Genomic DNA, 26,874 nt, shown 5'->3' with positions numbered 1-26,874 from the left:
GAATGTTGCTTTTAAAGAACTGTATGACCACTAGCGAGCTACCAATAATGTATTCAGCAATACCAATTAATGCCCCCTCTGCTCATGTTATAAATCTGCAGCTCTGTATCTTCTTTTACAAGTTAATTAAATGCTTTTCTAATTGGATCATAACGTATTTTACCAGACTTTTTAGATTATCAGAGGCAAAGGGCAAGAAAAGCTTTCCACAGTTTTTGTGGTATTTTAGCAATTCTTAAAAAGGCATGAAAACCAATCCTAGAGAAAACTGTTTTGTTCTCAAACTGATTCAACTTAAACAGTAGAGAGCTTACCTTGAACATTTCTGTTTAATAGTGGCTCTTGGTGGTTCCTTGGGTTTTGTGATTTTTTGTTCAAACTACCAAAATAAGTGACATCATATTAATTAAATTTGGGTTACAATGCAACATTGGAACCCAGGAACATTTGATGCTTTGGAAAGCAGTTAAAGTAATCCTATGAAAGAGATAATGCAGCCCACATAAGCCTCAAGGTCTACCTAAACTTATCTTCTACTTCTACAACTTGGTATATAGCAATGCTTTTTTATGTGCACAAAAGACAGGTTGAAAGATAACACAGTGTCAGGAAGAACTGGAGACTGTTTTGCTTTACCAGTGGGCAAGAATCAAACTTTACAATCATTTTTTGGTTCTCACAGATGAATACTGCTTTGGGAAAAAGTATCCCTCTTGCTGTGACTCTATAGAGGGTAAAAGTGCTCTTCCAATACAGTTATTTCATGTAGCAAGATTAGCCCTGAGCTAAACTAACAGAGTTCTTTTCACGTCGCACAAACGAAACATAAAACGAAACTCCAGTTCCCATCCATGACAATTCTAACTAATACCATAAGGTAATGCCTACTCCAGTAGAAGAACAGGTACGAAGAGAACAGGTAATTAATATCCCTAAATAATGCTCGGATACTGTCGTCAAGATAGCATGTTACTTATTAGTTTGCAGTTACATTCTTGTCTTCACTTTATCTGCTTTATCAGAGTAAATATTTTAAAGATTATTTTCACATTTTATATGAACGTTTACTTACTTCACATTTTACCAGACCCGAAGAATTGAAAATAACTATTTTTGAAATAAAGCCTTTACAATCAGGAGTGAAACACAGTTCTTGAAGAAAATCCTGTAAGAGAAAATGATGCACACAACAAAGACATTTAAATTAATGCAAAATCTATGTTCTTACACAGATTACAGTTTCTTAATTTGAGGTGACCAAGGTAATTAAAGGACGCACAGTCCTAAACTCCTCATGGATGAGGACAGAAATTGCTGACTTGGCAAGGACTGCAAATCAAAAGGATCCTAGATCTGTGGCATGTACCTGTTATTCCCAAAGCTACACCAAAGCCCCTCCTCCTCCAACTTCACATTCAAGAGTCAATTTTAAGAATATTCTTTTATGAGTGTGGATTTCCCTTCATTTTATCCTGGCTGCTGATACTATGTTTTGTAAAATTCCTTTAGACATACCCAATGTCGAACTGTTGCTTCAATAGCAAGACTGTAGAAGGAATAAAACCTCCGTACGGGAGGACATAAATGATTCAAGAGAAACAGGCTAGGCATACTAAGCCTTCACACAGACAGATCTGTCCTCTGTTGACAGCAGCAAGCTTTACCCACACTTGCATGTCAGATAACTTAGCAAGAGACTCTTCTTTCCTGTCTCTCCTCCTGCCACTGTCGTGCGGGTTGAACATCACGTTCTAGCACTGACCTATCACAAACCAAAGGAATGCTATAATCTTGACTGAAAAAAAGAAAAAATAAAACGCTTATAGTCTGTCACAGCTCTTACCTTATCATTTTTATCACTGAAGCTTGTTGTTTTCAACTTTTTCCAACAGCTAATATGAAACTCCACTCTACATTGCTGACAGCAAGTAATACGTATAAAACCCTAGCAGAGAAATAGTATGAAATTAACATCTTTAAAGAAAAACAACAGAAAACTGCATGACTTAACAGCAGATAGGATAAGATGGTGTGTTCCAGATAGCTATTTAATACGAAAGGGGGCAGAAAACATGTAAACATGAAGTTGTATTTCCCAAACCCTTTTAAACTAAAAATTTACCTTAAAGTCTGGGTCTGTAAAAAATATTTGGATTTTGGAGTGGCCATGGCATTGCTGATATCGACAAATCGCATCTGGTTCTGGAGGGAACTTGCATTCCTCAATACAATTCTTTAAAATCAACTGAGAAACACAAAATGATGTAAGATGAATTGCACAAAAACCAGGAAAAGATTCAGTATCTACTTATAAACTTCTAGGCAACTCTGCAGTGAAACACGCATCTCTTTTTTGAACAACATACAAGTAATACCAGAAGAACAATTCTTTTCTAGTGAAAGCTACGGAAGATTGTCCTTTTATGGCAAAATATTCAGAAGCTCGTTTCAACTGCTACCAGCTAAGTACTCATAGCTTCCCTGCATGCAGGTTTATCTTGGACTAATGTTTACATGCTGACCAATTCCAAATGCATGAGAATATAGTTGCCAAAATGATGAGCCAGATTACTGAGATAACGTGATGAAAATAGAGTGTCTGCTCATTTCCGCCATTTGCCAGCATTTCAGGAGTCCCTCACCTGGGACCTGGGTTGCATGATCAAGTACATTCCAAGGGACAGCTCACACCTGGCCCTGCACTGGAGCTAGTGAGATCTCCCACAATAGTGTCTGAAGTACAGACATTACAGTGGCTTTATGTAAAGTCAATTCAAGCCCCACAGGGTTGGTGTTGAGCCCAGATTAAGAAAACATTATTAGAAACAAACAGACCACCAGCTACAGCCTCTCAGATGTTTGCATTACGCTCTCTAAAAGTCCCACAGCGCTGATGCATTACTGTGGACAGACTACCATGGTGTCAGCTGGGGGTCTACGAGAAATCTTTAGGACAGTTTTTTGTTTAGGAAACAACAGCACTGCTGCTTCTACCAGAAACAAAACAGGTTGGTATAGTATAGCCAAGTTCATACACTGAATACCCTAGCATGTTCTACTGCATCAAACTCCCTCTGTGCAGAGATGCTCTTGCCTTTCATGGCATGTTTTATCCAGAAACCCTTCACAAGTAACAGTGACTCAACTACAGTTTAAAAACAATAATATTAAAAAAAAAAAAACACCAAAAAACCCCCAACAAACTGTCCAGTGTGGAAAAGCAATTTGTAGCGTCAGAATCACAAGTTAAATTTTCCAAGTCAAACAGGGAATTTTACCATACAACTCTCACTGCATCGACCAAGAACTACACGGTCACACTCTCCTATCTGGTTTTAAATATATCATCACTGCTGCAGTTTTCAACTCCACATTTTTGCCAATTCAAATTTTTAACTGGTTCTATCTAGCATTATGTTGTCTATAGTATTCACATCTACTTAAGGTTTGGTAACTTGCGACTAAGAAGTTAACACATTATTAAACATTTCATTAGCAGATTAGAACCATATTATTACACAGAAATACCCAAGCGCAGAGCCTGACACAGAGCCCCCACCCTTATGCTGTAAATGGGATGCTTCCCATGTGTTCAAATTTGTCATCGCACGAAGAGTTCTGCTCTACAAACACCAGGCCTTGGGGCTGACAACACTCTAAACGATGAGCAGTAGCACTTCCATTGGCTGCTTCAGGCCAAAACTTCCCTTTCTCCCTCCATCTTTCTTTGGCCTTGACAATGGGGAGGAGAGAGGAAGGAAGGGGGAAGGGAGAAGGATGACAATCTTTTTTATTTTTTGGAAAGGTGATTTGACGGAACAGGTTTTTATGCCTATTTTTTATTTTTTGAAAACATACCTGTAAGTTCTCTGTTCGTGTCTCTTCAATGACCCAAGATGTTGTGGGCCAAGTTAACACTCCAGGTACAATCTTGTGATTAACCATTGTTTGTGATTTCATGAACTGATCAAGCGCATCTGAAAATCTGAAGTTTGAAAGCAGTACATGTTCAGATCATATATGAATAACTTCTACATGGCCTATAAGACTTTCATGATTCACTTTATGATCCAAGGGAAAAAAAAAAAAAACACATAACTGGCACAGACAGGAGGCAGACTGAGAGCCTGCACTGATATTCAAGGGACTGATGAACGTGGGTGTGCTCGTCAATACAGAGAGTGGGGGCATGTATATGTACACGAGTGACCTTCAACCCTCATCAGCCAGGGAGGAGATACAGGACTCTGCTACCTATAGTTACGTTTTTACATGAGTTCAGGGAGCTGCTCTGCCTGGCGTAGTCTGGGTGGCCAGCTGTGTTGCCATGTGTGCGTACACACCTCTTTGGGACACACATATAGCCTCACTACAGGTCAAAACTGCCAAGGGAAACAACAGCCACATCCATGGGACTGGAACACAGACACCTCCCGGGTCTCAGACTGCACCCAGGCTACGCTGCGGCAGTGGGAAGGAGAAATCACCTCTCAGCATCCAACACTCTCTGACCAGGTGCTTTTAGATATTTCACAGGAGGAGGACTTAAGGTTTAATATCAAACTTATGTATTTGGCATTGTTTCCGTGGCAAGGTTGGGCAGAGGGGTGGGGACAAATGCTGTAGGGGCAGCTTCTGGGCTCCAACAAACTCACTATGGGGCACAACTGAGCCCCTCAGGCAAGATGGCAGCACCTCGGGGAAAGCATGGGTAAGAAAGGACAAAATATACTGCACAGCTGTGAGGAAAAAAAAAAAATTGAGAAACAGCCTTTTGAGCACCAAGGTAAGAAGGAGGAGGGGAAGAGGTGCTCCAGGCACAGAGGAGCTATTATGGACTGATCACAACCCGCATTCCCCATCTCTCTGGGTAGCTCAGGGGAGGAGGAGGTAGAGGAGTCAGTCAGAAATGAGGGAGTGAAGTTGAGCCTGGGATAAAGGGGGCTTGAGGGAAGGCAATTTTAGTTTTTTACTTTGTTTCTCACCATCCAACTCTATTTTAACAAACGATAAATTACATTATTTTTCCTCAAGTTGAGTCTGTTTTGCCTATGCCTGTAATTAGCAAGTCATCTCCCTGTCTTTATCTCAACCCCTGCGCTTTTTTCATCTTATTTTCTCCCCATCTCCCGTTGAGGGGGAGGAGTGGGAGTGCAGCTGGATGAAGGTCTGGCCGCCAGTCAAGGTCAACCCATCACCGGCGTTACTGGGGATTTTGATTAAGTACACCAGTACAGTGATATACTGAAACCACAACACAGCATAACATAGCAATTGCAATACACGGTTTAATCAATACAAACATGATTCCCATTACCTGTCTCTATATGCTTTCCGTCTGGATGCAGGGAAAAAATACCACCAGGAATACGTAGGTTGAAGCCACCTCAAGCTCTTTGCTCTCAAGTTTATTAGTTGTCCAGTGTCTGCACTTCATGTTTGGCTGAGCCACGTATACACTCCCCCTCCCTCCCCATGGTCTGGCTAACTCAGGAAAACACTACTCTTTATCAGTCTCAGGGAACCCAATGACTCACTGGTGCAGCTGCCTTATCTAAAACCAAGGTTACTCCCCAGTCTCCCTGGTATTCAGATAAGCTAAGCTTTCTTTACGATACATTTTTTCCCCCCGAGATCATAATTTTTTGCCCTTCTCCTGTGAGCTCTCCTCCACTGCAGAGGTGTTCTTGTCAGTCATATCCCTGTGCTCTGGAGTCTGCTCAATTCAGTGGCTTCCATTACATCCTTAGCAGTAACAAACTTTAGGTTGTAACAAATCAATCTGATGTATGAATTTAGTAATTAACAAAGAATAATTAAAAAAAACCCCGCACATTGTATCTCAAATTAAAATATTTTTTGTATCAAAAACTGAAGCTTTATATTATACTGTGATGGATGCACTTGACCCCTTAACCAAACTAGCAGTAGTTAGGTAGAGGCTCCAAAGGAGAAAAAAGGCCAGAGCCACAGCCAGGCCAAGAACTCCTCTAGTTCCAATCTGTTCTCTGAAAACCCACATAGGAGCAGAGTGATAGAGAGAGTATTGATGTATACAAGCTTGGAACACCAATCATGCAATTAACACATGAATAGCGGGTGGCTTTTCCAAGGCTCACTTATCAAGGAACAAAGAAAGTTGTGGGTACAAGGAGTCTTATGCATACCTTTTCCATTGCACGTAATTTGACTACAAGCCAACCACTTTATCCCATAAATATGACAGCCTGAGTGAGCCTTCTTTGCGCTCTCCCTGCAAGGCAGCCTCTGATCTCCCCTTGAGCTGGGGCGCCTCTCAAGGTTGCTCCTCGAGGCAGAGAGATGTTTTAACATCTTTGGTGAGCGACTGATATCACGCATAACCCTGTAGCATGATAACTTTGATTTTGCTTTGGTAACTTTGACTGAATGCTGAATTGATGTTAATGAAACATTCGCATATAATCCTTTAGACATACACTGTTGACCAAGTCTGAGACTAAGTCTAGATCCAGCCGCACCTAGACTGCTCTCTGAGGAGGAGTTCAGAAAGCAAGGGGGATCCCTTCTGAACCTCATGACTCAACGGGAGGGTCTCCCTTACTCTTTGCGTCCCAGGGCTCTCTGTGAATCATTCTGACTCAAGTGTAAGTCCATTTTCCTTTGTATGTTTTCCCATGCAGTAATTAATAGAGTGAACCTTGCCATTGAACTTCATTAAGTCACACTTTTACATCATATTAAAACCAGTTTGCTAACACCTTCGACAGCAGTTCTTTAAGGAACCTAAATCACCCATTCACGACATATACCAACCTGTTTTGTCTGAGGTACACTCTTCCAATTCCATAGTATGCCAAACAACAAAATCTTTCCGCCTGATACTGTTCAATTATTTTCTTAAACTGGTCTTCAGCCTTTGTCAATGCCTTCAAAATAAATTTAAGACAAAAATATATGACACTTTGTCAGCTTTTCACTTTTCCTCACCTTTTTTTCCTCCAGTTAGAGTGGGTCAATATGCCCTATTCTTTGATCAGTCTTATGAAGGAACAGTAAATGGAATTGAGCAACCTTACGATCACATGCAAAGGCTTCCCTTTTTTTAAAAAACAGAAACTTATTCTGTAAACACAGCCTTTCTCTGAAATAATGAGATTAAATGATTGAGCTCACTGAGCTACAAACACCCAGACATTTTTAAACTCATTGTAAGACACTGAATATTTTTAAACACTGCAAGAAAAAACCCCAAACACCACCCCGAAAAACCTGAAACAACCCACATTTTGTTTTCCAGAACCAAAAGCATTCTTTTCCTCTTGTTTTAGAAGCAGAATGTTTCTGTGGAACACACTAGTGCATAACCAAGTAACAACAAAGTAGAAGAAAAATAATTGGTTATACTTCATTAACACTTAAGAAACTCATTTGAAAGCTTAAAACGAAATTTTATTTGGTAGCTTAGTTTATCCAAAACCATTAAAGAGCTAGTCCCAGATATTAAACTGTATGATTCTAAAATGTGACCAAAGCTTTCCTTCCCTACTAATCTTATGCCTGTAAAAGAAAGACCAAAATGGATGGTGAACTACCTGAACTAGAATTGTGAATAAAAACAATATAGTGGCTTAATGTCATACCTCAGGTTGTCCTATTCCAAGAAGAGCAGTGGCATGTCCATAGATGATTACAACATAATTAATAATACGGAGATTCAGTTGCTGTAAATAGAGTCAAATTATAGTAATAGCATGCATAAAAGCACTTTGCTGATAACTAGAACATTACTGTCTACTGTGAATTGAAGATCTTCACTACAAGAGTTAGGAAACTCTTTTCTTCTCCTTCTTATCACAGCCTCTACCCATATTTATGTTACAATTAGCATAAGAAGTGAAGGCTAACTACACCTTTACTGCTGGTCATTTGGCACCACTATGTATTTCAAAGTGATACATCCTGAAACATTTGCTTTTACAAATTCTGTAACCACAGGCCTCGCTATGTTGACTTCTGCAGTGCAGTGTGTCTTTGCTACATGTTCAGAATCGAGCAGATTTTTTTCTTTTCTTAAAATAAAAAAAAAAAAACCACCCAAACCTTTCTCAACCTTTTTCTTCCTAATAAACTAGGTCACAATTCCAGATGGATTGGTGCATTACTTGCTTGGACAGACTTGCTGGCACTCCAACAGCCCTTACTAAAACGGGAGCATGAAACACAGCAACACACGTGCACATACACTGACACACAGAACTTAATATACAGTACAATAATTTAAAGAAATCTAGGATGACAAACAGGTCAATGGCTGATGGGCTACACACATAAACACAAAATTTCATGGTATTTGCTATGAAAGAGTTATCTGACCTGAAGAATATAAATTCTTTTTACCCTACACTATTATGAATAAAGGTTAAGCTGACAATGGACAGTAGTTTTTTATCAGATAAGGTATTTGATGTGTATCTTACATTATTCTTATAAGAATATTATTTTGGTAAATATTTTTTAGATTGGATCTAGAAATGCACATGTATGCTGAACATTACAAAAATACACCTGACGCTACTACTGGTTTTTTTAATCCTATTCTCATTTCTAAGCTTCTTGGCACACTTACCAGTGAAACACTTAGCATTGTAACTAACATCACGGGCAACAATTCAATAATAATGACTATTTTTGTGGAAGGAAAGAATGAAACACAGTATTGAAAGCATAAACTTCAATTACTCTAATAAACTAAGGTGCTCCTCTCAGCTTACCTTTAATTCTGAAGGATTTAGAATGCTCAACAATTGTGAAAAGGCTTGTTCAGCACTGTGACACCGCTGGTCCATTAAGGCTGTATAACCATCACGAACAAGGGATTTAACCTCTTCTGGCAACATAGTTAAATCCACCTAAAATATTTAGGAAAATATTAAGTCCAAAAGAAAAGTGTCTTTTCCTTTTTTTTTTATTCCAAAGCAAGCAAGCTATTTGCTAAAATACTTAACTGTCCTGGTTTGAGGACAACCAACTGTTAAAAATTCTGTACTTCCTACAGTTTTACCACAATTCCACTTTTAAAGCAGCAAATCAGGTACATTTTTATAAAACTCCATTTTACATTCAACTTCTAAAAACTTAAGACTTTCATGGTCCTACTGCTGGTAATCTCTTAAAAATCTAGGTTTTATTCTAAGTTTAGATCCTTTTCTCTCCATAAAGTTTCAAGTTTAGTTCAAACATCATTTTAATCCTGACACATAAAAAAAAAAAACCAAACCCAGACTTATGCCTCTCCTCACTTGTACACTCCATTTTGTGTACAAACCTTTTTAAAAAACCTGAAAACTATTTCCTCTACCTACAATTTCACTCCATTTAGGTTAACAGTTAATGCCAGAAGGTTTCAGAATGCATTGATATTAGCCTTTCACTACAGATTCTTCCTGAAGCCTGTGGGAATTTCCAGCAGTGAGAATGTAAATCAAGACAAGCAGTTGCAGAATTAGGAAGCCCTATTCCCTCGATCTATTGAAACACCAAAATAAAAGTAGCTTTGGGAAGCAGATCATTGTGCCAGGGTAGAAGTAATTTGACTATTTAAGAAGCTCCTCCAACTCCTACTCCTGCAATCATAAGGAAAAGATGAAGAGTAACAAGGAGGTCCACCTATGTATTTTAATTTGAGGATGGCATTCTGAAGACAGGGTTGTGGGCAGGAAAAAACTGGTGAGGTTTGGGAAGAAGGTAACATAACAACTTTTGAGTTGCTTGATTTTTTTAAACACTATTCTAAAGGTGTACTTAATTGTATTCATGTGAACTGAATTAGGTTTTTGACATACTAAATTTAATACATGTCAGAATGTATTTTCCTAAGCATCTATGAATTTTGATCTTTCGTCTTCATGCTGTCAACTGACACAAAAGGACAAACATAAGAAAATACCCATGATCTAATGACAGTCATAAACAAAAGTGTAAGGGACAGTGGAAACTGCAAATACACATAGAAACAACCAAAACACAGAAATGAGTTAATGAAAAAATAATTAAGACTTATTTTAATTTCCTAGAACTACTGATGTAAGGTAATGGTGTCGGAGCCTATAGTTATAGAACAGAACAAACTGTATTAATTTAATGTTAAGCTAATGATGTTAAGCTATGTGACATATAAAGCTGATTAAGCCAACTAAATGTTACTTTTGATACTAGTAATGCATTAGCCTTACAACAATAGGTATTTTAAAGTAAAGAGGGGGTCTTAGTGCAGGCAGAACCTGCACCTTCTCCTGAATCCATTTTGTCTTATGAGGTAATTAATCAGAACAGATTTCTGGTATCTACTTTCCCAAATTAACAGAGAGGAAATGATTAAATTATCTTCATCCCCATGATTTTATTCAAGAACTTTGGGATACTAATCATTCATTGCTGATAAGACCTGAGAATTCTCTATTTATGAATTTTATAGCGTTTTAAACAGCTGTTTGTCCCACGGGGTTAAGGATGGCAAACTAAACTATATATACATAAGCAAATTAAAAAACTGTGTTATAATTGATAATGGTGTGATCAGGCTAAAGGACATTAATAGAACATCTACTGTGTGGTATAAATGCTATAGTTACAGAATCATAGAACGATATGGGGTTGGAAGGGACCTCTGGAGATCATCTAGTCCAACGCCCCTGCCAAAGCAGGTCCACCTAGAACAGGTTGCACAGGAATGTGTCCAGGCAGGTTTTGAACGTCTCCAGAGAAGGAGACTCCAACACCTTTCCGGGCAGCCTGTTCCAGTGCTCTGCCACCCTCAAAGTAAAGAAGTTCCTCCTCAAGTTTAGATGGAGTTTCTTACGTTCATTTTTGTGCCCATTTTCTCTTGTCCTGTCACTGGGCACCACTGAAAAAAGACTGGTCCCATCCTCTTGACACCCATATTTTTGTAGAGACTGATGTTACTCACCCATGTTGAAAACTGTGGGTAGCTCTCTTTCACTCAGTCTCAAAGGGTAACCTTGAGGGGTGTCCCCACTCAAGGGAGGATTTCCAAACACACTCCTATGGAGGGGGCATACTAGAATCCCTCCCATTCAAAGATAGGACTAGACTTTTACAGTATAAAGTGATTGACTGCCAGTCATTTGCTGTTAAGCCAAACCTTCTAGCTCAGCAAAACACTGTTTATTTTTATCATTCTTTTGTTCTTCTTGGGAACATCTGGTTTCACATCCTACCCTGTTCTTGGGGCTGCCAAGTCAGGCTAATCCTCAGTGTCCTTCAACACTAAGGAGAGTATGAACTCCCTACATGTCTGGTAGCTTTCTGCCAGAAAACTTATACAAGCAGGGCGAAGTTGAACATATCCCCCCCCACACCTAGGCAGAGTGTCCTGCTATACCATTCAACAAAATGTTCTATGATTATTTCCAACTGTATGTATCAAACACAAGAAAACATATTTAGTCAGAACTTCGGGAGGGGTATTATAAATCCTCAAATGATTCCCAGCAATCTTTGTAGTTTTTCTTACAAATTAAGATAAAAGGGAGCTATATTACTAACTCATGGCTTCAGCTAAGTTATTCTATGACTACACTGAGTTTTGTTACAATAATTTCCAGTGTGAGGTCTTACAGGAGGGGAAGGAGGAGAAGCAAAAGAAGACTACAGCAACAAGTCAGTATAAATCAGTGTAATCACATAATCTTTGTCTTCCAATAAAAGTCAGGTGAAGCATGAAGCATTACATTTTTGAATGAACCGGGTTTTTGGACAGTGTTACTAAAAGGTGACAAATCATTTACACTTAAGGTTGTATGCTAATGAATTCCCAGTTACCTGTTGCACATTACAGAAGAGTTTATCCTGGATAGCTTTAAATTCTGCCTTCGAATCAAGGTGATCTCTACAAATAACAGGACAATGGCATCATGAGTTTGTACATGTACTTTACATGTAATCTTATTTTGAAGAAGCAGAAATTTCCGTGCTTTTATCAACCACATCACATTTGCCTATATAGTAAAGATTATTGTGGCACGCTTTCACAATCGCAATAACATGTACTATAACGTTATCAAGGGTTATGATACTATATATATAGTTCATATGCTTCTGGCTCTGGAATAACTAGGGCTTCAGGGAAGTAGCAGTCTTCTTCATAATTTTATTTGTTTTCTTTCATCTTCTCTACCTTATTCTCAGCTGAGTTAGTCTTATGAAGGGGTGGGATAGATGACTAGAAAACTTCCCTATACCAAAGGCAGCAGTATAAGAAGGTGCTTAAGGCTCTTTCTCCTTCTCTACTCTTAAGTATAAGATTCTTTATTCTAGCACAACCACCACTTAAAATCAAATACATGTAACAGCTAGGCACGGTGGGGGCAGGGAAAGCAGAGAAGAAAGGAACAGAGTTGTCCTCCCCAGCTCTTCCTTTCCACTACTGCAGAAGAAACATCATGCACAACTAGAGAATAGAGAAAGTATAGTATAATGAAGGGGCAAAGTATTGCTTAATACCCTAAACTAAATCCTCAATGCGAAGATTGCTACTCAGTCCTTATGCTACTGTATTGCCTTTTGCTAATATACATTCAGTTCTGTCCCACATTTAAAGGCATGAAATGCTCATCATCTGAGATAAATTCTTCACAGTGTCAGAGGATTCCCTAGATTTCTGGAAGCCAAGCAACCTGCTAATTACAGAAACAGAGATAAGACTGTAACTCACCATGCACCTCACTTGTTGAGAAACCACATTTTTTTTATAGCGCTAATAAACTTTCCCATGAGAGAAGCAATTTTATAGATGTTTCACTTATTCTAAAGAAGATTTGTTCTCATATAGAATTCTAACATTTTTCCCCTCCTCTCAAATTGAAAGAACAAAGTAGTCAGTGGCAACCCAGTTAAATTACATAAATGCCCTCTCCTAGGACAAAGTTTCAATTGTCCTAGCTACAGTGGTATTCAAAAAGAGTTACGGAAAAACAAGGGGATTGTACTGTAGTATATATAGATTAAAAGATGGCAGGTTTCATGGTCACACTTAGATTAGGACTGGGGATAATCAGGTTCAGCTCCCAGGCTTCCTAAAGGCTTGAACTCTTCCAAATGAGAAATCTGCCTTTAAGAATTACCATCTAATGGAAACTTTCCTATTTCATTGTAAACAGCTTATTTTGCTGTGCCCCTCATCTGTTTTTAAACGTCCTAAACACAACTAAAAACCCTAGCTGAAGAAGCGTACAAGCAAGAAAGTACAGTCAGAGCTCAAGTTGTCTAATTTCACAGCTCAGGTTAAAATACAGAAAGTTTCCACCCCTGCGTGGCCTTAAGTGATAAGTCATCATTTGCCTCAGTCACCTTACAAATAAGTCAACAGCAACACTTCTTTACTCCTCAACTATCTATTACATGAGGAGATACACCGGCATATAGAACCACCTATAAATGCAGTGATTTCCCCAAACCTATTTGGAGCACGTTGGCCCCAGTATCACTGGAAAGAATTATTTCTTTTTTTAAACAAAGTTTAGAAAAGCATAAATTTTGTCCATAAAATCTATAGTGCTAATTTTTATCTCAACTAATTTAACTTTGGCCCCAAACCATCAAACATACTCATTTACATTCAGCATGTTCTATGGGGAGTATTCGTGTACTTAAAACTGGACATTGATGTGCTTTAAGTAACAATTCAAATCTAGAAAAACTTAAAGAACTCTAAGTAAAAATTCTTTTCTAATGTTCAATTCTGAGACTGACTTACAATGCTTTCCTCACAGTCAGATCTCTTCTTAATAAGCATATAAAGTGTCAGAGAAGTTTTAAAAAAAAGTTTGGTACAAAGAATAGAACTAGCACAAAGAGGCCTTGAAAATAAGACAGAGGGTGAGTTATGTGGTGGTGTAAGTTTGAATGTAACAATTGGAACAAGATTCCTATTATCTTTTGCTGTAAAAGAAGAACGTATTTTGTTATGGCTACACTGTGTGACTTGCTTTTGGGCAACAGTTTTTAAACAGTGGTTATTAAAATTATGCCTTCATTTACTAAAATTCAACTGAGCTTTGGAAAAGATTTAGTTTTCAAGAAATAACTCAGGCTCTTCATGAAAATAGGAATTTTGTGAACTTTAATCAGCTATCTTAACACGAATTATATCCTGAAGAGTAGGTAAACAATATAAACAAAGCAATTAGCAAAGAGCAGGCAGCAAGTCAAAGTTGCATTAACTTGTTTTTAAGTGCTACATAAAATAACTCAAATGAATAATAAATTAAAAAATAAAGTCTCTTACCTCGTTTTTTCAGAGTCGCCAGTTTTGTTTTTTGGCCTTCCTTTACTTTGATGACTTTGGCCTGTAATGAGAAAAAGTATTTCAAACAAAATGACCATCACCTAAAACAAAGGGAAAAAAAAAAAAGCACTTGGAAGTCACATTTTGCTTTATAAATAACAGATCTTAAAACATTTACAATATTGGAAACTAACACAACCGAGAAGCTTTTTAAAAAGCCACCTGTTACAGTGTGAATTTGATATTATTTTTATTAAATAGTTTAAGATTGTATTAATTCTACAAAGGGGAAAGATACTTCAAATAAGCAGAAGAATCTTAAAATTCTGTAAGATATGATCTGACTCGACAATATTTGTAACAACTGTATTAAAGTGGACTCCAAGCTAAAGAAATCAGTATGTTATACAAAACCATTGTTGATATTATTCACTATTAGTTGATAACTAGAATTTTTAATATACCATGGTTATTATTCACTATTAGTTGATAACTAGTATTTTTAATATACAGATATAATATACATCTATATAATGTACCTATACATTATATATCTTATCTATATAATAATATAGAATAACAGATTGTTATGTATGTTCAAAACCGACTACAGAAATTTTACAAAGTGCCACTTCAAAAATACATTGCTAAAGGAGTTAAATTCAACCCACATTTTTCTTAGAAATATAAACATGAGTCAGATCAAGATAAAAGTCCCTGATTACAAAATAAAAATGTTTGACCATGTGGAAATACTGGATCACAAAGACAAGAAAGAATCTATCATGTGATACTGAATCATTTCTAACTCCGAAACCTAATGTCAAAGACTTAGCACAAAACTTTACTAATACACTTCACTATCTCATAGATCTAACACTGTTGTTGAGTAGTTACAGGGCTCTACAAGCTGAGTAAACAATTCATTAGTACCAAGGAAGAAGAAAACATGTTTTAATACTTTATTGTAATTGGTCAATCCCAGGAAGCCATGCCATTAACTGCAAAAATAAACCCTCAACCATTCTCTGTGGTATTAAACACATAACATTAGGCATCTGAATGTGCACATGCATACTCATGATTAAGTCATGAAGTTTTTAATTTTCAAGAATTTTAAAGCAGGACTTTACAAGGCATTAACAACTCAACAGCAACAGTGACAAAACCCACTTATGGGAGAGCTGCCTTGTAGTAACCAGACTATTAGACAAGGCAGGCAAAAAAAAAAAAAAAGCAACCTGATAAAGGACCAAGAAGCAGCTGACAAATTCGGTTGCAGAACTGCTGAGCATCACATCGCAGGTGTTCCTTATTACACATGCTAAGTTGAAGGGGTGCAGGGCAGCAGATTTTTTTGCTAGTTAAACCTAATGGATTTTACAAGGCATACAGGAATGCCGCCTGTACGAATGAGTCAGAACTCTGCTACCTGCTGAGAGGGGATAGTTCCAGCTACAATCTTTAAGGAGCAGTTCAGAAGGTAACTGTAGCTTCCTAATATTGGACACAATCACACAGACAACATACAGTCCAACACCTTGATTCAAGTTATTTCAGCACTGGAACCCAAACATATGGCACAGCTACCTAAATAATTAAATATTGCTTGATTAATTATTACGCTTATGCTGACTTACCATAAAATCAAATTTGGAAAAAAAGAGAGTTATCAATTTTAGATATAAAATCCACCCATTTGAGCAATTTAATCAAGCCAGTGGGATCTCTCATGTGCTCATTTCTCAAGTTAAGTCGTATGCATACACACTTCATGCCTTGTGTCATAGGGAATTTTTCATTAAAAACTACTTAATAACATAAAATTTAAATTAATTAGAACAAAAAAAAAAATCTCAAGTGTCATGAAGACAGAACATGTTCAGAATTATTTCATGAACCATTTCTTGAAATGGTCACATAGGAGTGTGAGCAGGCGTCTGTTGAAAGACTTCATACGCATTGAAAACTCCAAAGCTACACTAATAATCATCACAAATTCCTCAAAATAGAGACATTTAAATGATGGAAAACAATAACCCTTTTGAAAGCCAGAAAACACTTCAACCATATAATCATTTAACCATTAAGAGATATATTACCTTTTCTTGATTACACAGGTTCCCTTCCCTTAAGGAACCGATCTATCATTCAAAATAAAATCTTAATGAAGATAACAGAATACAAGCTTTCCCTCTCACCACTTAACAGAAGAATTAATCAACACTTTTTTTTTTTCCACTGAACTTTAAAAGCCATTCAACAAAAATATTTCAGAAAAATTTCCTACAGAAACTACTACTCCCATATACTACGCAACTTAAAAAGATACTACTTTCAGGTATTTTAAAAATACTTTCAAATAAAAGTAACAAGAAAATCCTGCTGAATTATAGTTAAAATACTTATGGAGATATATTAATTCAACAGCAAACATGATTCACTTACCCCACAAACATTTTAAAATATTAGTAGAAGGAGTATTGCTTTTGCTAGATTTTCCCATTAGAAGCAAACAAAGATATTTAACAGAAATGTACATACGCTCAAAAAAATAGTACATGCAGACAAAAACTGAAATTAAAAAGGACAGTAACTTTAAGATAAAATACAGTGGCATAAAGTTCCTTTACATTAACTCTCCAGCAAGTCTTAAGCCCTTAAGCGAACAAAGGCTAAGAAAAAGAAAGCTATTCTTCCCCACCCAGAGTAAACTTGTATCAGCTAGTCATTCACAGCGTAACTCCTCCTTTCAAATCAAAGCCAAATCAAATATTTTCTTCTACATCCGTACTGACATAATAAGTAGGAGGGGGAGAGGAGGAGGAAGGAAGAACAGAAAAAAAAACCCAAAAACATGGAATCAGCACTTCTTCTTTTTTTAAATTACTACGTTCAATGCAACATTTCATAGTCCTACAATCTCTTTAGCCTAGAGAAATTTTCAGTTCTCTCCCAACATTCCCTTTTTCATTCTCTCTCTCTCCCCTCCTCAACCTCTCAAACTCAGCTATCTTTCTGACACCCTGCCGCTTCACTAATGTCAGCAGCGTAGACAGGCTGCAGACACCCTGCCCCCTGACCAACATGGGCAGCAGGACATTGCCCACATTTTTCACATAAAGTACAATTCTCTCAAATCCCACTACTGTCGGTGGAGCCATGGGGCAGCACAATTCTTAGTCGCATTCAAAAGGTATTTGCATGATTTGGTCTTGCTGCCAGGTGACCTGGACACCCAGTCTCCCTGGCAGTCCATTGGAGCCGGGGCATCACGTATAATCCTGCATTTGCTATCAGTGATTGGGCAGGTTGCTGATCTTTTCCACTGCCTCAATAAAGCGTTGTTTTGTAACACGTTTGTCAGACTTCATTACTGTTCGAACCACACCTTCTCACCCAGGAAAACGTCTGGATTCACTTAGTTGTCACTTGCTTCAATCTCATTCAAAATTCCCTATGACCTCCGTGCATTTCTTATTTTGCCCCTTCACACCATCTACATATAGTTCCTCAAAACTGATTTGTCTTCCAGAGCTTGACTTCCTCCTTCTACAACCCTTCCCTAATTCATGCTTTCTGCAATAAGTTCCTTCAACACTTTATAGTTTCTTTTCATTTTTTTATTATCCTACCACATAGCATCTTTTTAGCAAATTCGCCTTGAGTCTTCTTTTGCAACCTTTCCCACATTTTCCATCTCCAAATACATCCTTTGATTCTTCAAGATGTTCACGTGTCCAAAGCCCACAAGAGCGAGATCAATTCTACTGCTTGTTTTAAAATAATATTTTGTAATATACCTTCACTGGCTTCCTAAAATTAAATTTTAAAAGTGCTCTGCACTTAGGCACCTATTCAGCTAAGTATTTAAGTACGCAAAGTAAAAAGCCTTCAGACTTGCATGGTCAGGACTAGAAGGACCTGCTGCCTTGGAGATCACAACTTTAGAATACAGCATGAGCGTGCAGCTGGTCCAGATCCAGTAGCAGTATTTCATACAAACATTATAAAAAAGAATTTCTGAGTGTCAGGGAAATATCTTATGCTTTCTTGGTTACAGCAGGTTTAGCAAGTGATTAAAAAAAAAAACCCAAGCAAGATTCAGGAAAAAACTTCACTTTGAAGATTCGAACTGCTTGCACTTCACTTTCACCACAGAAAAGTAATTCTGGCACCATGGGAGTTTTGGGCGGTGGGAGTTCTCTCTATAAAAGGGTAGGGGTTTTTTTGTTTTTTAGTTCATTAAAAAAAAACCATAAACAATAAATCACACCTACTTATATCTCTTAAAGTTTGTAGCTAAAGATCCACTCTGACAAATATTTTGTGGCCTTCTTCCTCTCGAAGTGCAGGATCATTTTCTTAGGGACTTGTACGGAGCTTTTAGTAATCACAAAGGAATAATGAATATTGAAACTACTCACACGCTTCTCTTGAGTTCAGAACATTTTAGATCCTATACCTGTCTCAGAAGGAGGGAAAGCATTTCTAGCCTGTGAGTCAGCATTCTACTTTTCAGTTCCAGTTTCAATTCTGAATCCATCTGTGCAAAGTAGACTGAAACTACAAAAGCATGAAGGAACTAAGACAGAAATACAGAAGAGAAGTATCTAAGTAATTGCACACTAATAGGAAAAGTAGTGAAACATGAGAGCTTACTGCTGTGAAAATAACACTAGATACACTTTTGCTTATTAGTAATGGCAACAGCAAGGGAAGAACCGACTTAGACTTGATAAATAGCAAAAACAAACTCACTTGGTGGCAACTCCAGAGACCAACCTTTGCTTTCTGCTCTTTGGATGTCAGTCACCTAATGACAAATACATTAGTTTGGTTTTACATAGACACAAAAAAGGAACAGATATTACCCTCTAAATTTAAACAAAGAAAAAAACTGAAACACTAAAATTTAAACACAGAAATCACCATGATAATGCAGTATATTATGTCCCCAATCAAGAGATAAAGAAAAATCATTTCACTAATGAAAATGTAGTTGTAATTTTATACTCCCCCCCCCCCCCCCAAATTCATAGCAATTTATATTACCTACTAGTCTGACAAATACTAGCCTTTTTTTGCAGTAATATTCATCCTAAAGGAAGATAAATTTACAGGGACCTACATTATGAAGATTTTCATACCATAAAAGCCCATGAAAGTTTTCATAAGACAGTCACAAATCTTAAAGCGCTTCTTGTGTGTTCTACAGATGGCTTTTCTTTTTCAAACTTTAATTTCCTTCCCTTTGCCCTTGTACGTTGGTTTCATTTTCCCCACTAACGAATCATCTTTTTTGCTGCCCCGCCCTCCTGTGAAACCTGAAAGGGTTTTTTCACATGTGCACGCTAAATTGTTTTGACCTTGCTAGTAGATTCACATTCTTTCTCATCTTGTTTTTTATATTATACAGCTTATTTATAACACACTTTATAGGCTAAATTATAACTAACAATCTATTAATTAGCTTACAATCATGATTGTAAAGACAATGAGGAAGAGGTACAAATATTTCTTTTAAATTAATAATTAGTGTGAAAGAGAAGAACTGTCTGTAAGCAAACTGGATTCCATGTTGATTATTAAAAATTTTAATTCCATGCTGTTACAGCAGGACTGTCACAGTCTGCATGCATCTAGCAAAACAGCCTACTCAGGCAAAGTTATGCATAGGAACGGTTTACAGGCTCCCCGTGATACTGGACATGAGACAGGCACTAAGCAACAGCTGGGATATGCTGCTGACATCCACTAGCGAAACCCATCTAAAGTAAGTTAAGCACCAACAAAATCCCTCCAACTGTCCACTTTTTTGGGGGAGCACGTTTGTTTTTTAAGGAATAGAAAAATATGTACTGGTTTTGCCTGGAATAAAGTTAGCTGTCCTCATAGCAGCTCGTATGGTGCTGTGTTTTGCATTTGTAATTAAAACAGTGTCGATAACATAGGGGTGTTATTGCTGAGCAGTGCTTGCACAGCATCAAGGCCTCGCACACAGCCCCGCCAGCAAGGAGGCTGGGGGTGCCTGAGAAGTCGGGAGGGGACACAGCCAGGACAGCTGACCCCAACTGACAAAAGGGATATCCCATACCACGTGATGTCGTGCACAGCAATAAAACCTGGGGGGAGAAAGGAGGGGAAGTTCCGAGTTACGGCATCCATCTTCCAAGCAACCATTATGCATGATGAAGCTATGCTTTCCTGGAAACGGCTGAACATCTGCCCGGAAGTAGTGAATGAATTCCTTATTTTGCTTTGCTTGTGTGTGCAGCTTTTGCTTTGCCTGTTAAATTGTCTTTATCTCAACCCATGAGTTTTCTCCCTTTTACACTTAGGATCTTCTCTCCTCTCCTGCTGAGGGGAGTGAATAAGCAGCTGCGTGGGGCTGAGCTGCCTACCAGGTTTAAACCATGACAACATAATACGCCATTGTACTTGCAACAGTTAAATAACCCTTTAAAAGGCAAAATTACAGCCTTTTGTTGGTGGATTTCTTTGGTCACCCTTCACTAACATGTATCCTTAGTTAAATTCTTTTTCAGGAACAAAAATGTTCAACCATGAACAGAACAAAGTGTACTCTATCAAGCTTCTGCGAAGGATGCACTCTGCTCCTTGACCAAACAAGTGGTAGCCTGGTTCAAGCTTCAAAGGAAGTAAAGGCCAATGCTGTGATTAGGCCATGAACTTCTCTAGTTCCAACCCGTTCTTTGAAAGCCCATACAGGGACAGGCTGACATGGTGAGCTTAATCTAGTAGAATATTTGCACTTGTAAACAGTCTTTTAGATTGAAAGAATGAATATAAAGAATTACAAAGGCTACTAAAATAACACAAGTCCGTCCTGCATTTTAGCATTATACTACACTTGTTTTAAACACAAAGCGAAACAGCTATTTGAGAAACACAAATTCTAGTTTTGAATACAATCCAGTTAAGCATACTAACCATACTATTTAACCAACATTTTCCCCACAGAAATCTGTTTACACAGCATGAAAATAACAGTCTATAACCATGCAAATACCTTAATGTCACAATATCAGTGCAAAATGATGCTCCAGTATAGCAAAAGCCCTGTATATGAATTAACTTTGGCTAAAGCATCTTCCACTGAATTCCATTACATGTTAACTGAATCCTCTCCTAAAGCCGAAGTGAGCCCACATCTGAATGCACTCTGACAGGAGGACTGGACAGTCGATTAAATCAGACATGACTTCAGTCTCACTTTCAATAACCCTGAAGAGACCCTTCTCCTCCTCGAAACTCTCATTCAAGCAACCACCTCCCATCTCCTTTCAAATTCAAAGTTCTGAGCATAGATTTGCTAGTTAAATATTACAGGGAAAGTGCACTTGGCTGAGAAAGTACAATTAAAACAGTGGCTGTAAAATTTCAGCCACACCATTCAATAACACATTCCAGGACGATGAAAATCAACACACTGTTAATGTTGTAATGCCCACTGTAGTATAACTTACCCTGGTATCGTGTTTTTGAGGACAATGATGATCTTTAGGATCAGAATGTGTTCTCTTTCTGTCTTTTTCTATTTCTTTTTGTTCTTGAGAGATTGTTAAATGTGATTCTGAGGAACTGCAGTCTCTAATATGTAAAAAGAGAGAACCCTAGTTTTTCCAGTGTTGTCTTTTCCCAATATTCAAGACACGCACCATACGTGTATCATGAAAAAAACAAAGACAAATACAAGAAGTCTACCCCTCAAAGAAGTGTAATTGTGTAAGCGTATTTAAAGGGTTTGATTAAACACCCATTTTTTATACCTTCAAATTGCACAGTCCAAAGGTATGCAAATATATAAATACATAACAACCAAAAAAAGCACTGTTTTCTATAAAAGGGACAGGAACTGAATTACTGCACTTTTTTTTTTAAAAAAAAGTAACTAAATAAAAAGAATCTAATTTAAAAAAATCAATTTTGCCCAAGGCCACATTTTATTTGTGCACTACAGAAGGGAAACAAATTTAAGTTCCTCCAGAATTTTCAGGTTTACAAAAAGCTGTTTAATAGTTTACTTACTGTACTGTTTTTGGATGACAGCACATCACTACAAGTACACCAATAAAAATCAAAAAGACCTTTCAGAAAAATGTTTAATACAAAAGTTACGGCATATATTATAGTTTAGCTGAATCTGTGAATTTGGAATCTCTCTTACTCTCTCTGGGCAAGGCAAAAAAATAGATGTAGCAAAACCAAGTTCCTACAAATTCTACTATTTCTACTGCATTTCTACTATTGCCAAAATGCATTTGCTAGCATTCAGTTCCTCAAATCGGCTTAATCTCTTAGTGAACTTTATATAGCAAAGTAACATAAAAAATTGGGTGTGATTGCACTGACATTTTCAGGTGCCAAATTTCCTCAACAGCGAAGAACTTCATCTTGGCAGGACAAAAAACATGAAGACGTAACTGTTTCCTGTTATTTCCAACATGGGTAAAAACAATGCTAAAGGAAACTGCTTGGAAGTGGAACATACCTCAAGATAGCTTATTTAGCTCCTAAAAGTCCTCTTTGCTCCTATGCTGCACTGTGGTTGCTGTTCTGATCAGTTTATTCCTTCCATTTTTATTTACTGATAGATAACAAAATGTAAGCAGTATCTATGCTATGTATTACTTAAATCTTATACTAAATACTGCTAATTAAAAAGAAAAAAAGCTCACTTGACAGTTGCTTACTTTTTCTCAAGAAGCGACTTCTTTGGTTTCTGTTTATGTTGTTTAATACCTACAGGAAATTATATAGAAGGGGCGGGGGGGAGGGGGAAACAATTAGCTAGTTTCAAAGGGAAGTTACCAATACAGGAATTCTGCTATGTTCAAGGTAATCTTGAAATCAGAAAAGGTTACCATTGATTTCTTCTAATGTCTTCTTTAACTTGTCATTTTGTTGAATAAGATCCTTAAGCCCATCAAGAATATTCTTGCATAGTTCCTGAGCTCTCTCATTAGCTTCCAAAGCCAATTCATGTTCCCCCAGTAATGACAGTGCCTTACAGAAGTGGTAGTGACCCTACATGGACATAAGTTTGAATTCCAAGCATTTATTCACACAAATAAGAAAACAATTTATATCCAAACCAGTTGCAGTAGACAATACAAAGTAAAATTTTACATACTCAAAAGTTATTTACTCCATCCTTTTCAGGTCAAATGTTGAATAATCAAAATTTTCAACTACTCAGCACACTGACCCAGAAAGATAATTCACTGGGAAGAGCATCTAGCCTCTGGTTTTGGAAAAGAACAAATTTGCTTTTTCCCCCTAATCTCAACTACTACTTTCCAATTATGTAACTATCCCTTATTTACTCATCTTTAGGCCAAGAATATTGGGAAATACATGTTGGTCATTAATCAGGATTTATTGTAAGGACTACGTACTTTTTTTTTAAAGCATTGTGATAACACAGGTATGCACAACAATGCAGTAAGTGTCGTCTTCTGTCTTTGCACGTGCAGAACACCATGTAACAACACTTACAAGCATGTCAAAACAACATTTTTAATATAAGAAAACTATGTACTAGGCTGACTGAAGTAGAATTCTTAGTCCGCAAGCTACTGTGTTCATTCTACCATCAGTAGTGCTAAACACAGATGAGAACCTGTGACATCCACCTGAGTCAAATCTGTAATTAAGACTCTGGGTTCTTATGTTGATTTACAGTACCAACAAAAGACAATTTTGAAATGTATATGAAACTAACCTTTGGCCAATTAGGCTTCAAAATAGTGGCTCTTTTTCCATCAGCAAGGGCCCTCCTTAGAGAAAGGTGGGAAAAAGAAGAGATATTTATTATTTATACTTCAGAAAATTCTACAGACCAGATGTACAAGGCACTATAAAAATATGAAGTGAATAAAAGAACAGTTAATTCACCCGTGTAAAGCTATGGTCAGATAACACTTGTTAGCTGAAGCCTACCTGAGTTAAAATGTTATTGTCTCAACTATTTCACCTATCAGATATTTATTCCCTCCCCCTACCTACTAGGTTTTCCAGCATTTCTGTTTATGCACCTATGCCTTAACTGGCTTCTAATAAAATGTTCCTTTCAAAAGCAAAGCCTTAATAAAAAAGCCTGAATACCAAATCTAAATATTTTGACAGAAATCATACTAGAGATTAGTTACACAATCATAGCTAGAGATTTGAGGATGCAAGTTAACTGTTGAGCACTGAAGGACAGTAGCCGCTACAACTCCCAACAACTGAAGCCTGAAGAACATGCCTGACTTACTATTTTTTTTAATATACAAGATGTCACAGAATAACCGTAATCACAATTTTGGTCAGGTCAGAAGAGGAGCAGACTATCCCTATGGCTACAGGCGAGAACAGAGAGCAGCAGTGATGGCCTCTGCTGATACCAATGCTGCCCAAAGCGGGCAGCTACAGAGTTCAGGTACGTACCTCTGGGATATACCACTCATTCTTCACTGAACTACAGCTATGTGTCAGAACGTAGTAAATTACAACAAAGAGTGGTCACATATGGATCACTTCAGATGAGGAAGCTTACAAATGACTCCTTTGATAGCTGGGTCATGCTGACTCAGTGAGGCCTTTAGAAAATGTCTGCAGCAAGACCTAAGTTGAGAGGCCTGCAAAGGCCCATGAGGCGTTAACTATTTTACCTCCACAAAGGGAAGGAATATGGAAAAAAAAAACCCAACTTGTTTCACATGAAAGTGGTCATAAATTGCCTAGTCACTACCACAGTTTTTTTTCTAAGTGTTATAGCAGGAAAGCTTGTACAGAGGGATCTGAAGGAAGAGCATGAGATGCTCTGTGGTAATGAAAACCTTATTGAGGCCTTTCAGTACTTAAAGAGAGCTTATAAGAAAGATGGGGACAAACTTTTTAGCTGGGCCTGTTGCAGTAGGACAAGGGGTAATGGTTTTAAACTAAAAGAGGGTAGATTAAACTAGATACAAGGAAGAAATTCTTTACTGTGAGGGTGGCGAAACACCGGCACAGGCTGCCCAGAGAGATGGTAGATGCCCCATCCCTGGAAACACTTAAGGTCAGGTTGGAAGGGGCTCTGAGCAACCTGATCTAGTTGAAGATGTCCCTGCTCACTGCAGGGGGGGTTGGACTAGATGACCTTTAAAGGTCCCTTCCAACCCAAACTATTCTATGATTCTATGGAAAGCTGGACACTAAAGAAAAGCCTGAAAGAGACAATAATTTCATGGCAAGGAGCATGTTTTACAAAAATTCTTCAGAGATGTCAGAAAGAATTAATTCAGTGAAATGAAAAAGTTAGAACAAAAAAAAAATCGCCCACCCCACAAATAAGGGAAACCCCCAGGTAGTAATGGCAGAATTTAGAGGTGTGGCAATACATTTACAGAAATCAGTAATTAAAAACCAAAACAACACAACAGAACTAGTGATTAGAACAGGAGAAATTGCACCATATTCATATTGCAAAGGAAGCAGACACAAGGAAAAAATGCTTGAGTAAAAGATAGACTGTGGGGTACAGAACCTCGCGATACTAAGATATAAAAGCAGTTGAGAAGATTAGAAAAAAAAAAAAATAATGAAGCACTTGTCTTGTTCTCTACTGTGTGCCGTTAGGCTTGGTTTTCATCCACCAGCCCTTCCTCCAGTGCCACCTGTCGACAGCCGGGTGCAGCGCTAGGGAAGGTGTCCCTGAGCACCATAAAAACTTGAGGATAGGAGGCCGAGCTGCCCTGAAGGGTCCTGTCCCGCATCAAAGCCTGGGAGGGAACATGACCACTGCCTCTCACCAGGCTCTGAAAACGGGAGGAAGACACGTGCCTTGGATAAAGCCACGAATGCTCCAGCAGATGATCTGGAGAACACTATATAACTGCATAGTCCTGTAATATACAGTATTGCCACCAGCAATAGCAGGCCATAAGCTCTGTACTGAGTGTGCAAAACCTCGGGACTGAGGCTTCTTGGCCTTCCTCAGCCTGAACAGCAGCTTCACCTTCCTGCAGTTTTCTTTTACTTGGTTTAACTGTGACAGCAATTTCTCTAATTGACCAGGTGTCAGTGGCTAATTTGTTCTATTTTTGTTTATCTTCGTGTGGTACAACCATAGATTTAGATGGAATAATTGCTTGTTACTACTATTTATACAGAATGAGGTATTTGTGACTCCAAAATTATGATGTCCTGTAAAGAAATACAACCCTGATATGACAGCAGAGGCCTCTAGAAGTGGAGACATAGGACACAGGATGCTACAAAGGAGCACAGGCACAAGCTGACAAGATATGGGGCACAGGCTTGGCAGTGCTATAATACCCCATGGCTATAAACAATTCACCAACAGTCAGTTAAAGACATGCCAAATCTTTATAAATAGAGTAACAAAGCAAAAGCAATAACCATAAAAAGTACCATGTATAGTAAACTCAGATGTAACATGGAGCCGCAGATGAACAAGACAGAGCAAAGATGTAATATCATGTTAGCAAACACAAAAGTGACCCCCAGTGGATCCCAGAGTGAGGAAGAAGAAACCATCAGTATGAACACCGCTTTCCTCTCATAGCAGGACTCTG

The 26,874-nt window shown here is 37.9% G+C and overlaps 1 protein-coding gene across 1 annotated transcript in view; it reads right to left on the bottom strand.

Moving 5' to 3' along the window:
• Positions 1–26,874, bottom strand: part of TTC3 (tetratricopeptide repeat domain 3) — a 65,165-nt gene that overhangs the window by 24,463 nt on the left and 13,828 nt on the right. The window contains exons 11-25 of the mRNA XM_074153664.1: positions 24,036–24,090; positions 23,176–23,338; positions 23,005–23,053; positions 21,778–21,901; positions 19,049–19,103; positions 14,288–14,348; positions 11,824–11,890; positions 8,754–8,891; positions 7,623–7,703; positions 6,796–6,908; positions 3,859–3,985; positions 2,123–2,245; positions 1,844–1,945; positions 1,073–1,165; positions 315–379 (exon numbers count right to left, since the gene is read on the bottom strand). Coding sequence (XP_074009765.1) covers positions 315–379; positions 1,073–1,165; positions 1,844–1,945; positions 2,123–2,245; positions 3,859–3,985; positions 6,796–6,908; positions 7,623–7,703; positions 8,754–8,891; positions 11,824–11,890; positions 14,288–14,348; positions 19,049–19,103; positions 21,778–21,901; positions 23,005–23,053; positions 23,176–23,338; positions 24,036–24,090 — 1,416 coding nt within the window. The remainder of the gene's footprint in view (positions 1–314; positions 380–1,072; positions 1,166–1,843; positions 1,946–2,122; positions 2,246–3,858; positions 3,986–6,795; positions 6,909–7,622; positions 7,704–8,753; positions 8,892–11,823; positions 11,891–14,287; positions 14,349–19,048; positions 19,104–21,777; positions 21,902–23,004; positions 23,054–23,175; positions 23,339–24,035; positions 24,091–26,874) is intronic.

This window comes from Numenius arquata, chromosome 1 (assembly GCF_964106895.1).
Source record: "Numenius arquata chromosome 1, bNumArq3.hap1.1, whole genome shotgun sequence".
Classification (NCBI taxonomy): domain Eukaryota; kingdom Metazoa; phylum Chordata; class Aves; order Charadriiformes; family Scolopacidae; genus Numenius; species Numenius arquata.
This window is presented reverse-complemented; position numbering and strand designations above follow the sequence as displayed.